Source organism: Perca fluviatilis, chromosome 13 (genome assembly GCF_010015445.1).
Source record: "Perca fluviatilis chromosome 13, GENO_Pfluv_1.0, whole genome shotgun sequence".
NCBI lineage: Eukaryota > Metazoa > Chordata > Actinopteri > Perciformes > Percidae > Perca > Perca fluviatilis.
In genome coordinates this window covers 26,368,134-26,387,274 of record NC_053124.1, presented here as the reverse complement: position 1 = coordinate 26,387,274, position 19,141 = coordinate 26,368,134, and the positions used below count along the sequence as shown (strand labels likewise).

Below are 19,141 nucleotides of genomic sequence, written 5' to 3'. Positions count from 1 at the left end.
TCTGCTTGAGCAAATTTAAACTGGCCTATTAAATTTAATGGAAGCTATAACCACTAAGACGGATACCATCTATTTACATCCTGGACGTTAATGATAAGAGATATTTGAAACAAGGAAAAACACAAAATGTAGGTTTAATTGGGAATAAATGCCACAATACATGATTTAAGGAAAACATTATGTAAACAATATACTAAAACCTCTTCATTCAGGCCAACAGGACATCATCTAGAAGTGAGTTTTTCCATATTACTGTACCTCCTCCTCTGCAGACTTTTAAAAAATTGATTAGTCATTTAGAGAGAAAATGAAGATGCATGAAAAAGCACAGAGGATGTTTGTGTTGCTTGATAAAACACCACCACACAAAGGTTTCTGCACACACACAGTTTTTAAGGGCAAAACGTCAATTTTAATAAAAATGACCATATAACATTTATTAAAATCTACTAAAATTACAATTTTGAATCTACTTCCTTTCAGGCCCATGATGTGGGGTGCCAGGTCCCAGTGTTGAAAATAAATACATCTCATCATTGTTGTAGAATGAAGCTGCAGACGTCCTATTAACTTCCTTCCTTATTGTTCGGTTTCCCTGTTCTTCCTCTTCTCTTCCTGCAGTCTCTTCAGCATTCACTCCAGCTATTTCTCACAGTGAAGCAGATATTAACAGGGACACACACACACACATTTAACAGCAGGGAATCATGATCTGAAGCCACAGGAGGGTTAAAATAACTTGTGTGTGTGTGTGTGTGTGTGTGTGTTCGTGTGTTCGTGTGTGTGTGTGTTTGTGTTCGCACTACATATTAAAAAAATGCAACATGTTGAAATATGCATTTGTTTGTTTTTAAAAAAAGCAGAGTCTTTAACCAGCCTGTTGATGTCTCGGCTGACATGCACCTTGCGTGCCATTATGATAAAAAAAGAAAAGAAAAGTTTGTGTTCTTCATGTAGTGTATCATTTGATCATATGAAACATAACAAACAACTATTCTTTAAAAGGAAAATAATAAGTAATTTTCCTGTCCCGTGAAGGAAAGGTTTTATATTTTAGTAGACAAAGTATGTTTTTTTTTTGCTTTCTTGCTAGGAGTTGGATGAGAAGATCTATACTACCCTCGTGTCTGTACGCTAAATATAAAACTACAGCCAGTAGCCGGCTAACTTAGCTCAGCATAAAGACTGGAAACGGGGAAACAGCTAGCATGGGAGCAGACTCCACCTACCAGCACGTCTCACTCAGTGACACGGTGCGTCTCAGTTAAAAGTGTGTAGTTTCCTGTGTAAAAACCACAACTCTGTGTTTCACAGGGAGATACCTGCTAAATCTTTTCTAGGTTCTGACCAGTAACATCCTGGCGTCTCCACTGGTTGCCTGGCAACTGATCCTGGCCAAATTTTAGTTTGGCACTTTACCTCCCATAAAACTACGAATTGTTGTTTTTACACACAATTTTAAGCAATTTTTTTTTTACGGTGTAAACAAACAAGACACAACTTGTTAGCGAACTTTAAAGGTGCTGGGAGGTAGGCAGATTTTGTTAGCTTTGGACAGGCTAGCCGTTTCCCCCTGCTTGCAGTCTTCATGCTAAGCTAACCGTCTCCTGATCTGAGCTTCATATTTAGCGTACAGACGTGAGAGTGGTATCAGTCTTCTTGTCTAACTCTCTGTAAGAAAGCAACAAAGAGTTTTTTTAACCGAAGGGTCAAGCTATTCCTTTTAAAATGGCTGCAAGAAAACAAGAAAAATAACAGACTGTGTGTTTGCAGGTGTGTGTGTCCGTTGCGTCTTGTAAAAAGTTGGCGACTTCATTTTCGTAATTCTCACAGACGTCACACCCATTGACCGTCATTGATGATTTAAATACTTATTCAAAGACCCCTAAAAACAGATGCCACTAGTTAAATAAAAAAGAAATTAAAAATCAACCTTTTATCCACCAATACTGAAAAGTTCCTATATCCATATGTTTGGTGGGTAAAAGTGTGTGTGTGTGTGTGTGTGTGTGTGTGTGTGTGTGTGTGTGTGTGTGTGTGTGTGTGTGTGTGTGTGTGTGTGTGTGTGTGTGTCTGTGTGTGGGATCAAGGGCTCTCCAGTAAAACCTTTCTATACTTAAATTAAAAACACAGTTGGAATTCATAAAATACATTCAGTCTCTTTCACACTATCGGCGGGAGAATCTGTTCTTGAAAGCTTTGATAGTTTTGGCCATCATGGGGGCGATTTCTGCGAGAGGAAACAAATGGTTGGTGAGATTTAAAAGAACTCAAAACATAATGCTGGCTCTTTTTATGAGCCTAAACTCAGGACTGCTAATACACACACACACACACACACACACACACACACACACACACACACACACACACACACACACACACACACACACACACACACACACACACACACACACACACACACACACACACACACACACACACACACACACACACACACACACACACTTACTTTTGACCTGTGGTTTGTCGCGGGCGGCAGGTCCTCCTCCTACTCCTCCTCCTCCTCCTCCTCCTGGTGCTGAGGAGCGAGACGAGCTGGGAGAAGGGTTAAGTTGGGAGGAAGAGGAGTGGCTCGATTCACCAGAGTAATTTGAGGGAGCTGGTCGTATTCTGAAAGACACAGGAAGAGCAAAAAATCTGTGACTGTGCTAAATCTAAAACAAAGGGCCACAGAACACTGAACTAAATCAAGAAGTGCAGAAAATAGACTATTTCAAATTTCTGTCAGGGTGCAACTAATGATTAGTATTATTATCGACTGTCTACTGATTTTCTTTCCAATTACTGATTTATCATGTATTATAATGTAGAAAAACAGTAAATCCCCACATTTGAGAAGCAGAGAACAGAGAATTTGATTTATTTTTGCCTTGTAAACTACATAAACAATTTATCAATTATCAAAATTGTTGTCAATGAATTTTCTGTTGATCAACGCTTCATTTCCATATATACTTTTGGAGAAAAACCTTTTCTTTTAAATGCACGGCTAATTAATTAGGGTATTATATGCGTAAAAATATGTTTAAAAATGCTGTCTTTATAAATTATGATTTAAAGATATGCAAATATATTTGTCCAGAATGAGTGTGAGTGTCATTAGTAAACAGTAGTGGAATATACTGTATATCTTGAAACACATGTGTCACCAATTTTGTGAAATTAGAGAATACAGAAAATTAAATAAATGAAAAATACATAGGTTTACTTTTAAAAACACCCACTGAAAAATGTAGGTTAGCATAATCAACAAATATTTTATGAAGGTCTGTAATTATGACACATAATAACTCCCCTGATTAACAGTAAATACACCTTTGGAAAAACCCTGTGCATACATAAATAAAATATTTATGTAAAGTGATCTCTCTGTTTTATGCCTATTCTATCTCAAAAGTGTCACTTCATCACCAAATTCAAGTCCTAAACCTAAATGCCAAATATGTCAATATGCTGGATGTGGTACTGACTTGATGGGAGCTGCAGCTGCGGTGGACGTGGCCGACGAGCCACTGATGGTGCCGAACTTCTCCTGTCGGCGCCGGACGTCACGTGGCGGCTTGGCGACAGAATTCACAAACGCCATCTTCACCTGCCGACCTGCCAGGACAACACGCAACACTCACACTAAATCCCCAACACTCAAAGACCTTAAAAAACAAACATTCAACATCAATCTGAGAGGTTTTTTTTCTTATTTTTTTTAATGAATGTCCATTGTTGTCACTTTCTAGTGCTCATTAATATAAAACTATAAGTGACTCGATGCTTCTCCTACCTTTTGGTTTGTTGGCGTGGGCGGAGGAGATGTTCTGGGTGAGCATCCTCAGTCGCTCCTCGCGCTCGTCGTGCAGCCTCAGATACATCTCCCTCCACGACTCGTACTCCTGAGGAGACTCGCGCTTAAAGTCCCGCTGACAGTGACGCATCCACAGCTCGTCAGATTCCTCCGTAAACCACTAAAAGAACAGAGGAACAATCAACAAGAAGTGACATCAGGCTTCTCAGGCTTCCTACACACTGTGCACGCCAGTCTATAGTTCTTTTTCCTCTCGTCTATTTCAGTTAGAGAGGTAAGTCGTTGGTTTCTCTGATTTTGTTGGGTTCTATTCGTTATACCCGTGGTTCCCCCAGGGTATTGCGAGCCTGGTGACCCACCGGGCCCAAGTAGCCCCCCACCAGGCCTAAGTCACTGGGAATTATTTTGTGATGTATTTTTAAGACGTTTCTAAACTACAGTTACAGTGGGGCGGCTCGGTTGGAAACTTAGACTTAGTCATATTTTAGAATCTCCAGTTAGCTTTATGCACTGACCTAATGTAGAGCACTATGGAATTGGTCTTATAGCTTTTTTTTTTATTCTTAATTTCGTGATTCTGTCCACGATTCGGTTATCACAGAAACTATTGGGCTTTACATTAATGCTGACATCAGTCTGTAACTGTCCCCAGCGCGGGCCTCCGATAAAAAAAAAAAGACACTTGCCACCGGGCTAAACTACTTTTGTGGGGGAAACCCTGTTTACGTTGCTAGTTTGATTTGTTTGCCCACCCTGAAGTCACTAAGGAGCCCCATCTATTTTAAAGCAGTTTGTACATAAACACCTCAGTTGTTAAATCTGAGCATTCTGTCTCTGTGGCTGGCTAGGACTTGGGTAAAATGGGTCTTTTTCATGTTGTGGCTTGACCAAGCCTTGACGGAGCACAACACTATGGAATGCATTATACTGACCTGGGTATAGAAAGACGTGTGAAGTGTGCGTGTGTGTGTGTTACCTGGTTGCTCTGCTCGATGCGGTACAGCTGCTCTGGTGTACATCGCTCCAGCACCGGCTCCAGGATCTCGAACGGCACTCCTCCAACCTCAGCGATGGCTGAAAGAGACACAGAACAGTCACATCTGTGCAACAGTGTTTATTTGTTTTAACCACCTTAAGATAACCGGCAGGTGGGGTTGGGAAGTGACCACAGAGGAGTTCATATTGACTCTCAAACATTTGTCCAGGGATCATGTAGACCTTCCATTTATCTTTAATTCTTTGTGGTAAGCCCCACCCTCTGGCACCTCTATCACAGTTTCACGTTTGTATAGAATACAGAATGTATAATAAAACATAACAATTATCAATACATTTTAGTGCTTATTTTATGGTATACATAGATTGAGCTCTGGTGCCACCTGCTGGAAGACCCAATGACTGTTCGGTAGCTTTGTTGCTCCTGAATATAGAATATACAGCAGCACCACTCACAGTCGATGTTGTTCTGCAGCACACGGATGCACTGCTCGTACAGAGTCATCATCCTGGGCAAGTAAGCTGTCTTTGATCCCGAGTAGACCACCATCTTAGAGTTGAATCGCTTCCCTGTGAACCCGGAATCCTCCTCGTCGTTGCAGACAGGAACTGAAAGTAAAGAAGGGAGTGAAAGTCAGACAGTGTGACACCGAGCAGGGCAGGATGAACTCTTTACAGACATGGCAACACCCAAGAAGAACTAGATTATAGTTTGCACAAATGCAAAAATTCACTTGTTCGCACAGCCTACAATTTGGTATTTTGACACCCAAGTTTTGTCTAATTGAGTCTAAGCGACCCCAGTAGGGCTGCAACTAGCGATTACGTTTATCGTTTATTATTTTCTGGATTAATCGATTTGTTTTTTGGTCTATAAAATGTCATAAAAATGGTGAAAAATGCAGATGAGTGTTTCCCAAGGCTAAAGATGACGTCCTTAAATGTCTTGTTTGCCCACAACTCAAAGATATTCAGTTTACTGTCACAGAGAAGAGTAGAAACTAGAAAATATCCACATTCAAGAAGCTGGAACAGCGAATTCTTTTTCTTAAAAAAAATGACTCAAACCGATCATTCAATTATCAAAATAGTTGCCGATTAATTTAATAGTTGACAACTAATCAATTAATCTTTGCAGCTCTACCCAGAAGCCTCCAGGCCTCTGAGGTTCATAGATGCACATTTACAGTTATGCGTTGGGAAATACAAAACATTCATCACTGAAACGAGCAAAGCAAATTGGTGAACTTTCAGAAAATTAAAAACGCAAATTCAGTCAATATCTACACGTGCTCACTCACCTCCCTCAGTACATTTACATAGACACCAGAAACCAGGACAGAAACCAGCTTACACAGGTAATCAGAGAACGTGTTTACATGCACTTTAGTAACCTAGTTGGTTACAGTGAATCTGCATAGACACAGTCGGTAATATTTCTCTCCTACATCTGACCTTATTTTGGCAGCATGGCTTTCTTATTACAAGTGTATTTATAGACATTTTCCATATTAGTAGTAGTAGTAGGGTTAGATTCTGTTTGTGCCATTTCTCCCTGCAGTATTTAAAAGGTATCCAATAACAAAATAGTGCAAAATATTTCCATATCTGGTTGACTAGACTGTTTTTAATTAAAGAAGAAGACTGCTTATAAAGCTCTGCTAAATGTCAGATGAACACTTTGCATTTCCTATAACTTCTTCACAATAAAAGCATCCCGCCTCTCCGCCAGTGGAAAAAAAGTTTCATTATGAAGCAGCAACAGCTGGAAAGGCTGGGTTTGCATTAGCAGTAACTCCAATACGACTAAAGCACTTTGAATTGCCTTGTTGTTGAAATGGGATATATAAATATAGATGCCTTGCCTTGAAAGCATTCAATAAACAGTAAAATAAGACTGATAAATTAAAGTACAAACAGGAACAGCGTGGGTCAGAGTGACAGTGGCTGTGTAGTGAAAACTCAGCTTCTCTTTACAAATCAAATGTTCAGCAGGAGAAACAAACTTATTTAGCCTTCCAGAGGCTACTTTGTTTAAGCTTTAGTCAAACTTTAAATGGAAACATTTTAAATATGAGAATTATTTCTCTGTCTGAAGTCTTTGTCCTGCATTTGCATTGAAAAATGCATTGTAATTGTAAAAATCCAATAAGAAACCCTATTCTCCTTATACAGTGCCTTGCGAAAGTATTCGGCCCCCTTGAACTTTTCGACCTTTTGCCACATTTCAGGCCTCAAACATAAAGATATAAAACTGTAATTTTTTGTGAAGAATCAACAACAAGTGGGACACAATCATGAAGTGGAACGAAATTTATTGGATATTTCAAACCTTTTAAACAAATAAAAAACTGAAATATTGGGCGTGCAAAATTATTCAGCCCCCTTAAGTTAATACTTTGTAGCGCCACCTTTTGCTGCGATTACAGCTGTAAGTCGTCGCGGGGTATGTCTCTATCAGTTTTGCACATCGAGAGGCGACATTTTTGCCCATTCCTCCTTGCAAAACAGCTCGAGCTCAGTGAGGTTGGATGGAGAGCGTTTGTGAACAGCAGTTTTCAGTTCTTTCCACAGATTCTCGATTGGATTCAGGTCTGGACTTTGACTTGGCCATTCTAACACCTGGATATGTTTATTTGTGAACCAGTCCATTGTAGATTTTGCTTTATGTTTTGGATCATTGTCTTGTTGGAAGACAAATCTCCGTCCCAGTCTCAGGTCTTTTGCAGACTCCATCAGGTTTTCTTCCAGAATGGTCCTGTATTTGGCTCCATCCATCTTCCCATCAATTTTAACCATCTTCCCTGTCCCTGCTGAAGAAAAGCAGGCCCAAACCATGATGCTGCCACCACCATGTTTGACAGTGGGGGGTGTGTGTTCAGGGTGATGAGCTGTGTTGCTTTTACGCCAAACATAGCGTTTTGCATTGTTGCCAAAAAGTTTGATTTTGGTTTCATCTGACCACAGCACCTTCTTCCACATGTTTGGTGTGTCTCCCAGGTGGCTTTTGGCAAACTTTAAACGACACTTTTTATGGATATCTTTAAGAAATGGCTTTCTTCTTGCCACTCTTCCATAAAGGCCAGATTTGTGCAGTATACGACTGATTGTTGTCCTATGGACAGAGTCTCCCACCTCAGCTGTAGATCTCTGCAGTTCATCCAGAGTGATCATGGGCCTCTTGGCTGCATCTCTGATCAGTCTTCTCATTGTATGAGCTGAAAGTTTAGAGGAGCGGCCGGGTCTTCCGTTGAATTTGTAGTGGTCTGATACTCCTTCCATTTCAATATTATCGCTTGCACAGTGCTCCTTGGGATGTTTAAAGCTTGGGAAATCTTTTTGTATCCAAATCCGGCTTTAAACTTCTCCACAACAGTATCTCGGACCTGCCTGGTGTGTTCCTTGTTCTTCATGATGCTCTCTGCGCGCTTTCACGGACCTCTGAGACTATCACAGAGCAGGTGCATTTATACGGAGACTTGATTACACACAGCTGGATTCTATTTATCATCATTAGTCATTTAGGTCAACATTGGATCATTCAGAGATCCTCACTGAACTTCTGGAGAGAGTTTGCTGCACTGAAAGTAAAGGGGCTGAATAATTTTGCACGCCCACTTTTCCAGTTTTTTATTTGTTAAAAAAGTTTGAAATAGCCAATGAATTTCGTTCCACTTCATAATTGGGACCCACTTGTTGTTGATTCTTCACAAAAAATTACAGTTTTATATCTTTATGTTTGAGGCCTGAAATGTGGCAAAAGGTCGAAAAGTTCAAGGGGGCCGAATACTTTCGCAAGGCACTGTAAATGGCCAAGAAATCAGCGCGCTCCAGGAGAAATTTAGCTTGGAAATTGTGTTCCCTTAATCCCTGTCCCCCTTGATTACAGAAACCAGGTTTCCAGTAAATCAGGTTACTGGAGAAAGTTGATTGTAACTCGACGGTTACTCAATTGCTGCGCACTGCATGGTAGTCACAACTCCACAGAAGTTCATAAATGACTCAAGCATTGTCAGCAAAAAAATACAGGAACATGTGAAGGAAATATTGACCAGTGAAATTGTTTGTCTATGAAATACTAGAATGGACTACGAGTTGTATAGTTGTAAAAAATGACGGTAGCCTAATGGTCTTTATTTTAGAGAAGAAGGAACTTTGTCTCATCAACAAGGTGTGAATCATTAGGGGGAGGGCGTTACCTTTCCGTCTCTGAGGGGACAGCGGAGTGACATCGATGGAGGGCAGAGGTCTGTAATAGGGCTGAATCGCTGGCAGAGGGATTTCAGGAATAGCCGCAACGGCCTCAACCCCCTGCAAACAATATAAAAAATTAACGTTGACAAGCAGGATCTGATTACAACTTCTCAAACTAAAGGTTTCATATACAATAGATAATAAATCAAGGCACATTAAAAGTTGGTAGGCAGAGAAAAGCAGTCAAATTAAAAAATAAGCTTTCTTTTTGCGACAGTTAAAGATAAAAACATTGATACCACTCTCATATGTTCAATATGAAGCAACAGCCAGGTGAGCTGTTTCCCAGTTTCCAATGACAAATTATGTTATTAGACTGTTGCAAGTTGTAGAGAAACCACAAAAAGAAAGCTTTAGTTAAACTTGAGACTCTAAACTTGTTAAAGCCTTTGAAATCTGCTGGTTCCTGCTCTTCCCTGAATTATCTTGCCAGTGGAATAAGCTACTGCTGCTGGGAGACAAACCTTTTTACAAAATAAAAGCACATCTTTGATTACTGAAGAGAAGTAGTGGGTCAATAAAGTCTTTAAACACAACCAGATCTCAACAGATTTTCAACATTTAAAAACGGCAGGTTTAAATTTAGAGCTTCAACAATTATTCGATTATTCAACTAGTCGATCAACAGAAAATTAGTCAGCAACAATTTGGATAATCGATGAATCTTTTCCCTCATTTCTCAAAAAAACATGCCAAATATTCGCTAGCTTGGACTGTTGGTGGAATAAAACAAGCAATATGAATACATCACCTTGAGCTGTGAGAAGTTATAATGGGCATTTTTCAAATTTTTCTGATATTTTATTGACCAAAAATAAATCCGGAAGATAAATCGGTAATGAAAATAACTGTTAGTTACAGCCCTACTTAAATTATACTGAAAAAAATCAAAAAGTAAATCTAAGATGTTCTTCTCATAATGTCTGCTGCTGTCCTTACCTTCTTGCGTTTTTCCTGTGATGCCGAACTGGAGCCTGAATGTGGCCTCTTGGTACTCTGAGTGCCGTTAGCCTTGCTCCCTTTTGATGAGGAGGATGAGGGGGCAGGCGGAGGGGTGCGTGAACGATGGGAGGACGACGTGGAGGAAGAAGAGTGAGGCGGTCGACTGTGTGACGAGGATGACGACGATGGCTTCTTCTTCTTCTTGACAGGCGTTGGGGCGTCATATGTGAGGAAAGACTCAAAGGACATGGTGGGAGTCTCAAAGTCCTCTTCCTCCTCTTTGGGTGGAGAGTCCTTCGGCACCCGCGGTCGCCCTGGAAACACGGGGGCAAATGGAAAAGTTAGATGATGCAGTGAATCGTGGGAAATAAGAGCCAAGTCCTAAGTGACTTACAACTACCAGAAGCTAAGAAATGGTGAAACCTTCCAAATAGCTGGTTGGCCGGGTCAAACTAGGGCTCCAAGTCACGGTTAATGTGCCAATTATTTTCTCTATTAATTGATTCACTGTTTAGTCTATAAAATAGCAAAAAAGCCCATCACAAGTTCCCAGACTTCTTCAAGTGACGTCTTCAAAAATAGTTTGACAAATTAAAGACATTAACTAAAATATGTGAAAAGGAAAGAAGAAAGTCTTTACATTTAAGAACAGACAGCAAATATTTGGCATTTATGCTTGAAAAAATATTTAAATTTGGCTTAAAACTACTTTCCTGTCAGCAGAGTTACTTAACAAATAGATTGTATCTCTACAGGATGTTGCTGAATGATGAATGATGAAACAGAAACTGGTGCACAGAGCTGCACAACTAATCATCAAATAAAAACACGGTTATTATTTTTGGCTTCTACAGTATAATGATTAAAAGGTTTATGAAATGCAATTGTATTGTCCGCTTTGTGTTTACAATAGCATGGATGGAGCACCAAAACAAGTGCAAAGTGTTCATAGCTTTAATTTAATTAACTAGTCTCTGCTTTCCAAACATGAGCAGGTGTAATGTAACTGCCTTCTTTATTAGTAATACATCCTTTACATTTGTTGTTGGCTGTGGTATAATTATCATAGAGTCCAGTTTTATTGATCATTAGTTTTAAGAAGTCACTCCATCTCATGACCTATACCTACCAAAATATAAATGTTTACAAAACAACAGGATGAAATTCTTGTTTAAATTTAAGGTTTTTGTACATTTGAGGTCGTTTCTTTTAGGGGTTTTTTTGAGCCAAAGATGAAAGTAAAGGCATTTTTTGCAATTTGAAATCAAGTTCAATAAGATAACCTACTGTATAAGGTAAAGAGATAAACAGTCCTGATTTCAATATTGTAACCATAAAAGTCATTTCTGGTGTATACTACTGCAGCCCTACTTGTGCAGCCTTAACCCCTGTTTTCCCCATTTTTGTTTTCTCTTAAGTAGCTATAATATTCTTATTTTACACTGTCTAACAGTATCATAAATATATTCTGTATCTTCTTGTTCCAGCTCTTTATTAAAGCGATATAATCTTGATAACACTGTAACCCAAGTATCTCTGGTGTCACAGTGAGCCTCTTCCATCAAACACAAACTGATTGTACTTATTTTTTGGCCTTTATTTTTAACAGGATAGCTCTCCTCCCATGAAAGGGGAGAGAGAGGGGGAATGACATGCAGCAAAGGGCCGCAGGTCGGAATCGAACCCGCGGCGTCGAGAACTGAGCCTCTGTAAATGGGCTCTACCAGGTGAGTTACCCAGGCGCCCATCAAACACAAACTGTATGTTCAAAACACACTCACCATCATCGCCTCCTTTCTTCTTCTCCTCCCTCTTACTCTCATGTGTGGTGGACTTCTTGCTGTGCTTCGCAGACTTTAGTACTGGACTCTGCTGTCTCTCTCTGTCTGCGCTGCGTTTCTTCCCTTCACCGTCTTCCCTTCCTCCTCCTCCTCCTCGATCGCTACTCATCTGTGCATGGCGTTGCCGCCGCTCCTCGTCTCTGTCCCTGTTTTTGTCGCCGTGGTGGTGGTTTTTGTTGGGTTCTTTGTTTGGTTTGGTGTGGCGGACCTCTTTGCGAGGAGGAGGAGGACTGGGCTCGGGCTCAGGCTCAGGTTCTGGTTCCAGGTCAGGCTCAGGGCTCTCGTACTCGTCCGACTGGTAGCCTCCTCGCTGTGGAGGGCTGTACTGCTTGTGTTGAGGAGGTGAGGGCGAGTAGTTCGTGTGATAGCCTCTCTCCTCCTCCTCCTCCTCCTCCTCCTCCTCCTCTTCTTCTTCTTCCATGAAGGAGGGCTCTTCTTCAGGGGAGGGCTCCCGGGTGCGTCTGTGGCCTCCTCCACCTCCACCTCCTCCTGCCTCTGGGCCTCGTGGGTGCGTGTGCGACTGCGGTGCCTCTTTGGCGTGGCTGTTGGTGGGTCTGAGTTAGAAAGATACACCGTGGTGAAAAACACCAGTCACAGTACTGTTTGACTCAACTACAGTACTTCAACACAAATGTGATGTATTGGTACTATGTCTGGGAGAGAATCAATATTATTGTTTATCATGTTTCAGTGATCATACCATGTTCTGTTGTCCGAATTAATGAGTACAAGCAAAGGCTGTAATTACCAGATACTTTGCAGATTACATTTTTTTATGCAAAATATGCAATAAATCACATGAAGCTTTAGGAGTTTAACCGACCCAACAACAACATTTATAGTTAACATGTCAATAATGAAAAGGACAGTTCTTCACAATAGCCGCTTTCCGACCGGAGCGATTTTTGCAGTTCCTAGAAAAATAAAATTCCTAGAACTCTTTTTTTTCTCGTGTTGCGACTGGACCATTTTGGGGATTTTTAAGTTCCTCTGGCTGCAGTTCCTGTAACTCTTTCAGCTCCTACTTCAGAGCTGGGTCTTTTCACTGTTCCCTTTTCAGCATAGGGACCTGTCACGAATCAGACAAATTTAAAATTTAAAAATGTAAGAGAAAACTTAGGAAGATATTGGTGAATGAGGCCAAATGATCCCTTTATTCATAAAACTGGATGCAAAAAGAACTAATAATAAATAAATAAATTAAAATTTATTGAAATTAATTAAAGGTTATATTTGTTGCACTCTCTCTTACTTACTCTTACTGTTCTGCAACTGCTGCACAACAATTTCCCTTGGGATAAATAAAGTTCTGTTTTATCTTATTTTTCTGAACCTGAAAGGAAAGTTGATCAGGAACAAACTTTCAAGAGAGGTAAACTATTGATTACTTGGAGTTTGATTGCTTGCTTCCTTTCTTATCATGTCTCTCACTGGAAACATCATCTCAGCAGCATTACTCTACTAAACATGTGCCACAATATGACTCATCTTCAGAGTAAATGTGGTCCAAACTGGAGTTTATTTGTTTAAAAAAAGACCACTAGGTGTTCAAGAGGCCGCCTGGGGAGAGGAAAAACTGGGCCCCTGTTGATTGACAATAACTTACAAGTAGATGGTGCATCTATATTGAATATGATCACTGCAGAGACAGAGACATACAGTAATGGGGACATGAGAGCTAAAGCATGGAGCTCTCCACTCCTTACTACTGTTTGCTAGTCTGGGCACAGTGATGCAGAACATACCTGTCTGCGGACTGTGGAACCAGTTTTTTCCATTTGGCTACAAGGCCTTTTGCCACTTCTCCAGCCAGTTCATGTTTCCTAAAAGAATTGACAGTCTTCCCGACTCCAGTTTCCTACAAGAGAGAGAGCAAAACGAAGTGAAAACATGGGACACTGATCACTCTCTTTCTTTCTCCCATCTAAGCCCAGATTTACATTTTTTTAACTCAACAACACAAGACAAAGTTAATGAAATATTGTTTCGATTTATATTTTTAGCCTAAAAGTCTTACTTCACTTATAGATATAGATATTATAGATATCACATGAGAAGTGTCTGACATTCTCTTATATCTTGTCTGTACTGTATGTGTTTTTACTTTTACAGCTGTTACCATATCTTTGGCAGCTTCAGCCGAGTGATCTGATTGGTCAGAAACATGTCAAGGCTGTGCTGATAATTGCCATAAATCAAATATGACAAGAAAGAAAAAGCTGACTGAGCAAGACATTTTTGTTCCCATAAAAGGTCCAACTCTTAAATCGTTTTTTAACTAGAGAAGTCAGTGATGATGCCTTGTTAAAGAGCTCCTTCCCAAACTGGCTATCTGGTCTTGTCTGTCTGACTCTGGAGGTCCAGCAGGTCGCTGTAACTTGGAACAGTTTCACCACAATTATAGTCCTCATAAATCCACCGAATTTAAAATTCCAACACAAAGAAAGCGTAAGGAAACGGAAAATACATGCATCCGGCAGAACTTCCTGCAGCACCGGAGCAATCCTGGAAGTGGAACGTCAAGGACACAGACTAACTGGCTGACAATCTAGTTTAGAAATCAAGAGGATCCTGGGGAGGCCTCTAGCTCACCCAGTAAGGGCGTGCGCCCCATGTAGGCAGAGTCCTTTGCAGCGGCGCGGGTTTCAAATCCGACCTGCTGCCCTTTGCTGCGTGTCATCCCCCTCTCTCTACCCCTTTCCTATCTATCCACTGTCACTATCTAATTAAGAGAAAAGCCCCAAAAAATAATCTTAAAAAAAATAAAATAAAAAAATAATAATAATAATAATAATAATAATAATAATAATAATAATAATATCAAGAGGATCCTTACCACTAGTATGTCCACAGTCATGGGAAGTTCCCCCAGTCTTTTAAAAGTCTTTAGAAGCTGGAAAACAAGAGGACATTTAAATAATTTAGAGAAAGATTCTAGTATTAAAGTGGACACATTTTCAGCATCAATACTATAGCAGCGGTCTACACAGCGTGGCTAAATATAAGTGGTACTATTACTTTGGTATTACTGAAAATAATTAAATGAAATGTGAATCTCCATTTAAATCTAAAATCTTTGGGAAGAGTAAACTACCTATTTCTCTTAGCAGTGATGGACTGTAAATTAGTCATTATTACCATATGATTATTATGGGTTGTACAATATGACATTATATACTGTGAGATTAATACCAACTTAACTATTACTTTAATATCTCTGCAGGTAATATTATAGCTCTATTAGCAGGACTGCTTGCAGTCAAGACTGCCTTTTTATATGATTTTTGGCATTAATGTGATCAAATATTTTGATTTGGTAAGGTATTTAATTGATAAACATATTTATTTAATTGGATTATCCAAAAACAGTCACTCCTGTCTCGCTCTTTTCATCCATAAACACTGTAAAACTGTAGTTTTACTAATAATCTTGTATGCTATTCTTACAGTATAAATTTTCCAGAGTTTACAGCTTCATCTCACAGTCTTCCTCAGCAGATGGAGATAGCTCAGTTGTCATAGATGACCACCTGTTACCACACGGTGGAAGTTAAATGCTAAGGGTCACCTGGCGACTACTGAGCCATCTCCATGACGATAGAGCAAACTATCTGCTAAATTAGAGTAAGTGATGAGGTTGAAGAACAGCAAAAGCAGGCAAGTTCACCTTTAGTTAAGGTTATTTTAATGTCAGTAGAAAATGTATTTTAAATATAATATTAAATGAATTGTATTTTATATGGAATATTATTGAAGTTATTTCATATATGTGTATTGCAATATTTAAGTCAATTAAATACCAACTACTAAAATATGCAAAAAAAGAAATTGAGATATAAAGTTGAGTAAAAGGATTTCTCTCTCTCTCTCTCTACATATATACACACATACATATACATATACATATATATATATATATATATATATATATATATATATATATATATATATATATATATTGCAGAAGAAGTGACACAGTGATGTTCTTAGAATAAATAAAGAAATAATAATCATCATAATAAAGATAGGATGGAGGTGTCATTCTCAGTCTACTTGTAGCTGTATCATTCATAATACACTGTATGCCATTACTGAAAACAAATCTTCATGATGACTGTTCATTCATTTCTTAATTTGAAAGCATATAGCTGTATGCATGCACGACCGGTTTGTTCACAGGTTACAATTACAATAATTGTTCAATCACTCCCTGAATGATTTACATATATAATATTCTCAGATGTGGACTCCCTTTGTTCTCATTATTGTGTTATATAAAGCTCGGTGACCTACAGAAATCACACCTAGTTTATAACGTTACCTGCTGGTTATAGATCATTTAAATTAAACAGCAGTGTCTGATTCACACTGCAAACAGCAGCATTTAGCAGCCCTGCGTCATGGAGACTGAATAACAACGTGGCCTAACCGGGCCGGGCTGTAGTAAAAATCTCTCAGCTGTGATTTCACCATTTTTTTTTTTTTTTTAAATAAAAGTGAACATGACTTCGAGTATAGCTCCTGTTTACCAAACCTAACGTTAACACACAGATCATGACTGCTTTGTTTTGGGAGGCTACATTTGAGCAGTGGAAGTAAACAAAGGAGAGGTCGGTCATTGTCATTGTTATTTATCATCTAATCATGTTAAACTATTTAATAGCAGATCCCAGTGCAGTGATGTGCAGCTTTTGTGTAACGTGAAATTCCATAAATCAGTTAACATTACAGGCCTGGAGTCGGTGTACCTGTCATTACTTTCTTCACATTAGTTAACGTTAGCTAAAAGGCTAACGGCTACTCTGGCACGAGTTTCGTTACAAAGATAAATTATGTTGTGGTTAATGTTATTATTTTATTAACAGATAGAGTGTGTATTGGCGGTAATAAACCACGCTGACAGGTCTTGATATAAGCTAAAAGCCAGCGTAAAGAAGTACGTTATAACTAGTTAAAACCCCTTAATTATAGTGACGTCTCACATGATGCCTTCACAGGCTGTCGAAAATGCTGAAATTCTAAAGTGACAAATACATGAACAAATCTAATCAACAATCCAACAAAGTATTGTCTTGGATTCTTCAAAAGTATTAAGATACTAAGAACTTTTACAGTATGCAATACTATCAAAAGTTAGACACTAATATCTGATGAATTAGAAAGCAATGTAGCCTATGTTCCTTTATAATGTAAATACAAATAAAATATGTAGGGAAATATAGATTGGTAATGAAGAGGAAAACTAGAAAATGTACTGATATACACACACATTCTCGTAATTGTGAAAGATCACAAAGCTAAATTAATAAGCCCTACATTTTCCTGAAATTCAACAGCAAAAGAACTGTCAATTATTTTTTTTATATTTTATTTTAATGTCATGTACTCTATACTTAATTATATTTTTTAAATGATTTTGCTACTCAGACATATATCCCAACGATCTGTAGTTCCACAGTTGTGCTGCCTCGTTGTTGTATTGTTCGGTACAGGATAAAAAAATAAAATAAGGAAAATCTGGAAGGTGAGCACACATGAGTATTATTTAAGTCATTATGATGGGATGTTAGCGGTAAAGACTCATTTCTCATTTGTATTTGTATTATACTTCTGTTGGTGAATGTATTTTAAATGTTATTTATGAACATTTTAAAATAATTTACTGTTAACAAGTCAGTGTTTTGTCTGACAGACAGAGAATTGATCTTATAGTCTACATGTCACGTCAACCTCTATAAACTTGCATGTGTGATGACATAAACTACACCTATAGGGTTAATGGTTGGATTCGATGTAGCCTATAAACAACATGATGCAATTCATTTATTTCTGCCCTGTTATGGGGATTAATGGACTGTCATGATTTGCATTCCTGTGTCGTTTGTTTACTTTACAGTTGTTACAAGTTGCCACAGAATGATTTGCCTTCTGTACCAATGAACTACACGATTTATATATTAAACAACTAGGACTACTACAGAAAACTACTGTAGTTTCAGAACTATCGCTTATATTTACAACTAGGCTATCGTTTGTATTTCCGACCCCCCCCCAAAAGCAGTTGAATGCTGTTTAAGGTAAAAGATTTTCAGAAGACGAAGCACGAGAGCGGCCCTCAAACGCAGCATTTAAAAAACCGTTGCGACTTTCGGAGAACTGCCGTGGCCGCGGCTTCGTTTCGGGTACCGGAGACAAACCGTCGCATTTAGGGAGACAGTCGGTGCTAAACACCAAATCTGTCCGTTTCGACCTGTCCAGTCGTTACCTTTCGAGGCTCCGGATTCTCCAGGAGCCGGGACTGAAGTCTATCCACTGTTTCCAGCAGTTCCTCCGCCATGTTTACTGCTGGTACCGTGTCGCCCGGAAACTACTTCATTCTGACTGAACCGAGAAAGGGAGAAAAAAACGGAGAGGTTCCGCTTGTTAGGTGACCGCTACAGCGAGAAAAAAGCGTTTCATAGCCGTTTAAAATTAAACGGATAATATTTAGTTATAAAACAGCATCAATAAATACATAAATAATTACATTTTAAGAGGAATGGGGAAAACCCCTGAAGTTTGTAGCTAGCTACATTAAGAGAACAGTCGTGAAAGACGGAACTACGTCACGGTCACAGCTAACGTAGAACGCAGCACGCAGGGAACACCTGTTATAGTTTGACGTCAGTGAAAACGCTGAATTAGCATAGTATTATCAAAGCCGGTATATTAGAAGTTCTTTGGTATTATTTGCTGTGTAACCTGGCAACACAGTGTCTTCTTTCATATAAAGAAGTACAATATTACTACAGACATATTAGCGGGTGGAAATTAGTAAAAAATAAGTACTGTATTGAAGTACTGTATACTTTAATACAATTTTGAGGTACCTGACTTGAGTATTGTGCATGTACATGCAAGTAAATGTTGTGCTACGTTTTACTTAGTGTACCTTTTACTTGACTACATTTATTGTATAGCTTAAGTTACACGTTAATTTGCAGCTTCAGATTTCTAATACAAAATATAATCAACAAACACATTATTATAGGTTAATAACATAATATAAGACATTTTTGATCACTGGAATAATGTTGATAATTGATAATGTGGGGGAATTTATAAGCTACCCAGCAGTATGCTATATACATAGTAAATCAAATTAGCCCCACCTTTACCAGCTGCAACACTGAAGTATTGAACACATTAATGCATCAATAATTATAATCCAATAACACATTATTCTGAAATGTGCCATTCTGCATAAAGAGTAGCCTACTTTTACTCTTGGTATTTTAAGTATATT

The 19,141-nt window shown here is 38.9% G+C and overlaps 1 protein-coding gene across 1 annotated transcript; it reads right to left on the bottom strand.

Annotated features, from left to right (window-relative positions):
* Window positions 1-115: 115 nt before the first annotated feature.
* On the bottom strand, window positions 116-18,474 carry eloa (elongin A). Its single transcript, XM_039819290.1, has 13 exons — window positions 18,383-18,474; window positions 18,122-18,237; window positions 14,693-14,749; window positions 13,602-13,714; window positions 11,797-12,410; window positions 10,013-10,329; window positions 9,019-9,130; window positions 5,276-5,428; window positions 4,800-4,897; window positions 3,803-3,983; window positions 3,495-3,624; window positions 2,474-2,634; window positions 116-2,230 (listed from the first exon to the last, which is right to left on the bottom strand). The coding sequence occupies exons 2-13, from the start codon at window positions 18,191-18,193 to the stop codon at window positions 2,169-2,171; spliced, it is 2,070 nt and encodes a 689-aa protein (XP_039675224.1). The 5' UTR covers window positions 18,194-18,237; window positions 18,383-18,474; the 3' UTR covers window positions 116-2,168.
* Window positions 18,475-19,141: the final 667 nt, after the last annotated feature.

Bases quoted from the DNA above. Each gene is read 5' to 3' on its own strand.
- eloa (XM_039819290.1), bottom strand. From the start codon at position 18,193: ATGGCGGAGGAACTGCTGGAAACAGTGGATAGACTTCAGTCCCGGCTC. The intron at 13,715-14,692 runs GTAAGGATCCTC...TCTCTCTTGTAG, and splicing joins TGACTGTGGACATACTAGTG to GAAACTGGAGTCGGGAAGAC. The intron at 10,330-11,796 runs GTGAGTGTGTTT...CCGTGTTTCCAG, and splicing joins GAAGAAAGGAGGCGATGATG to GGCGACCGCGGGTGCCGAAG.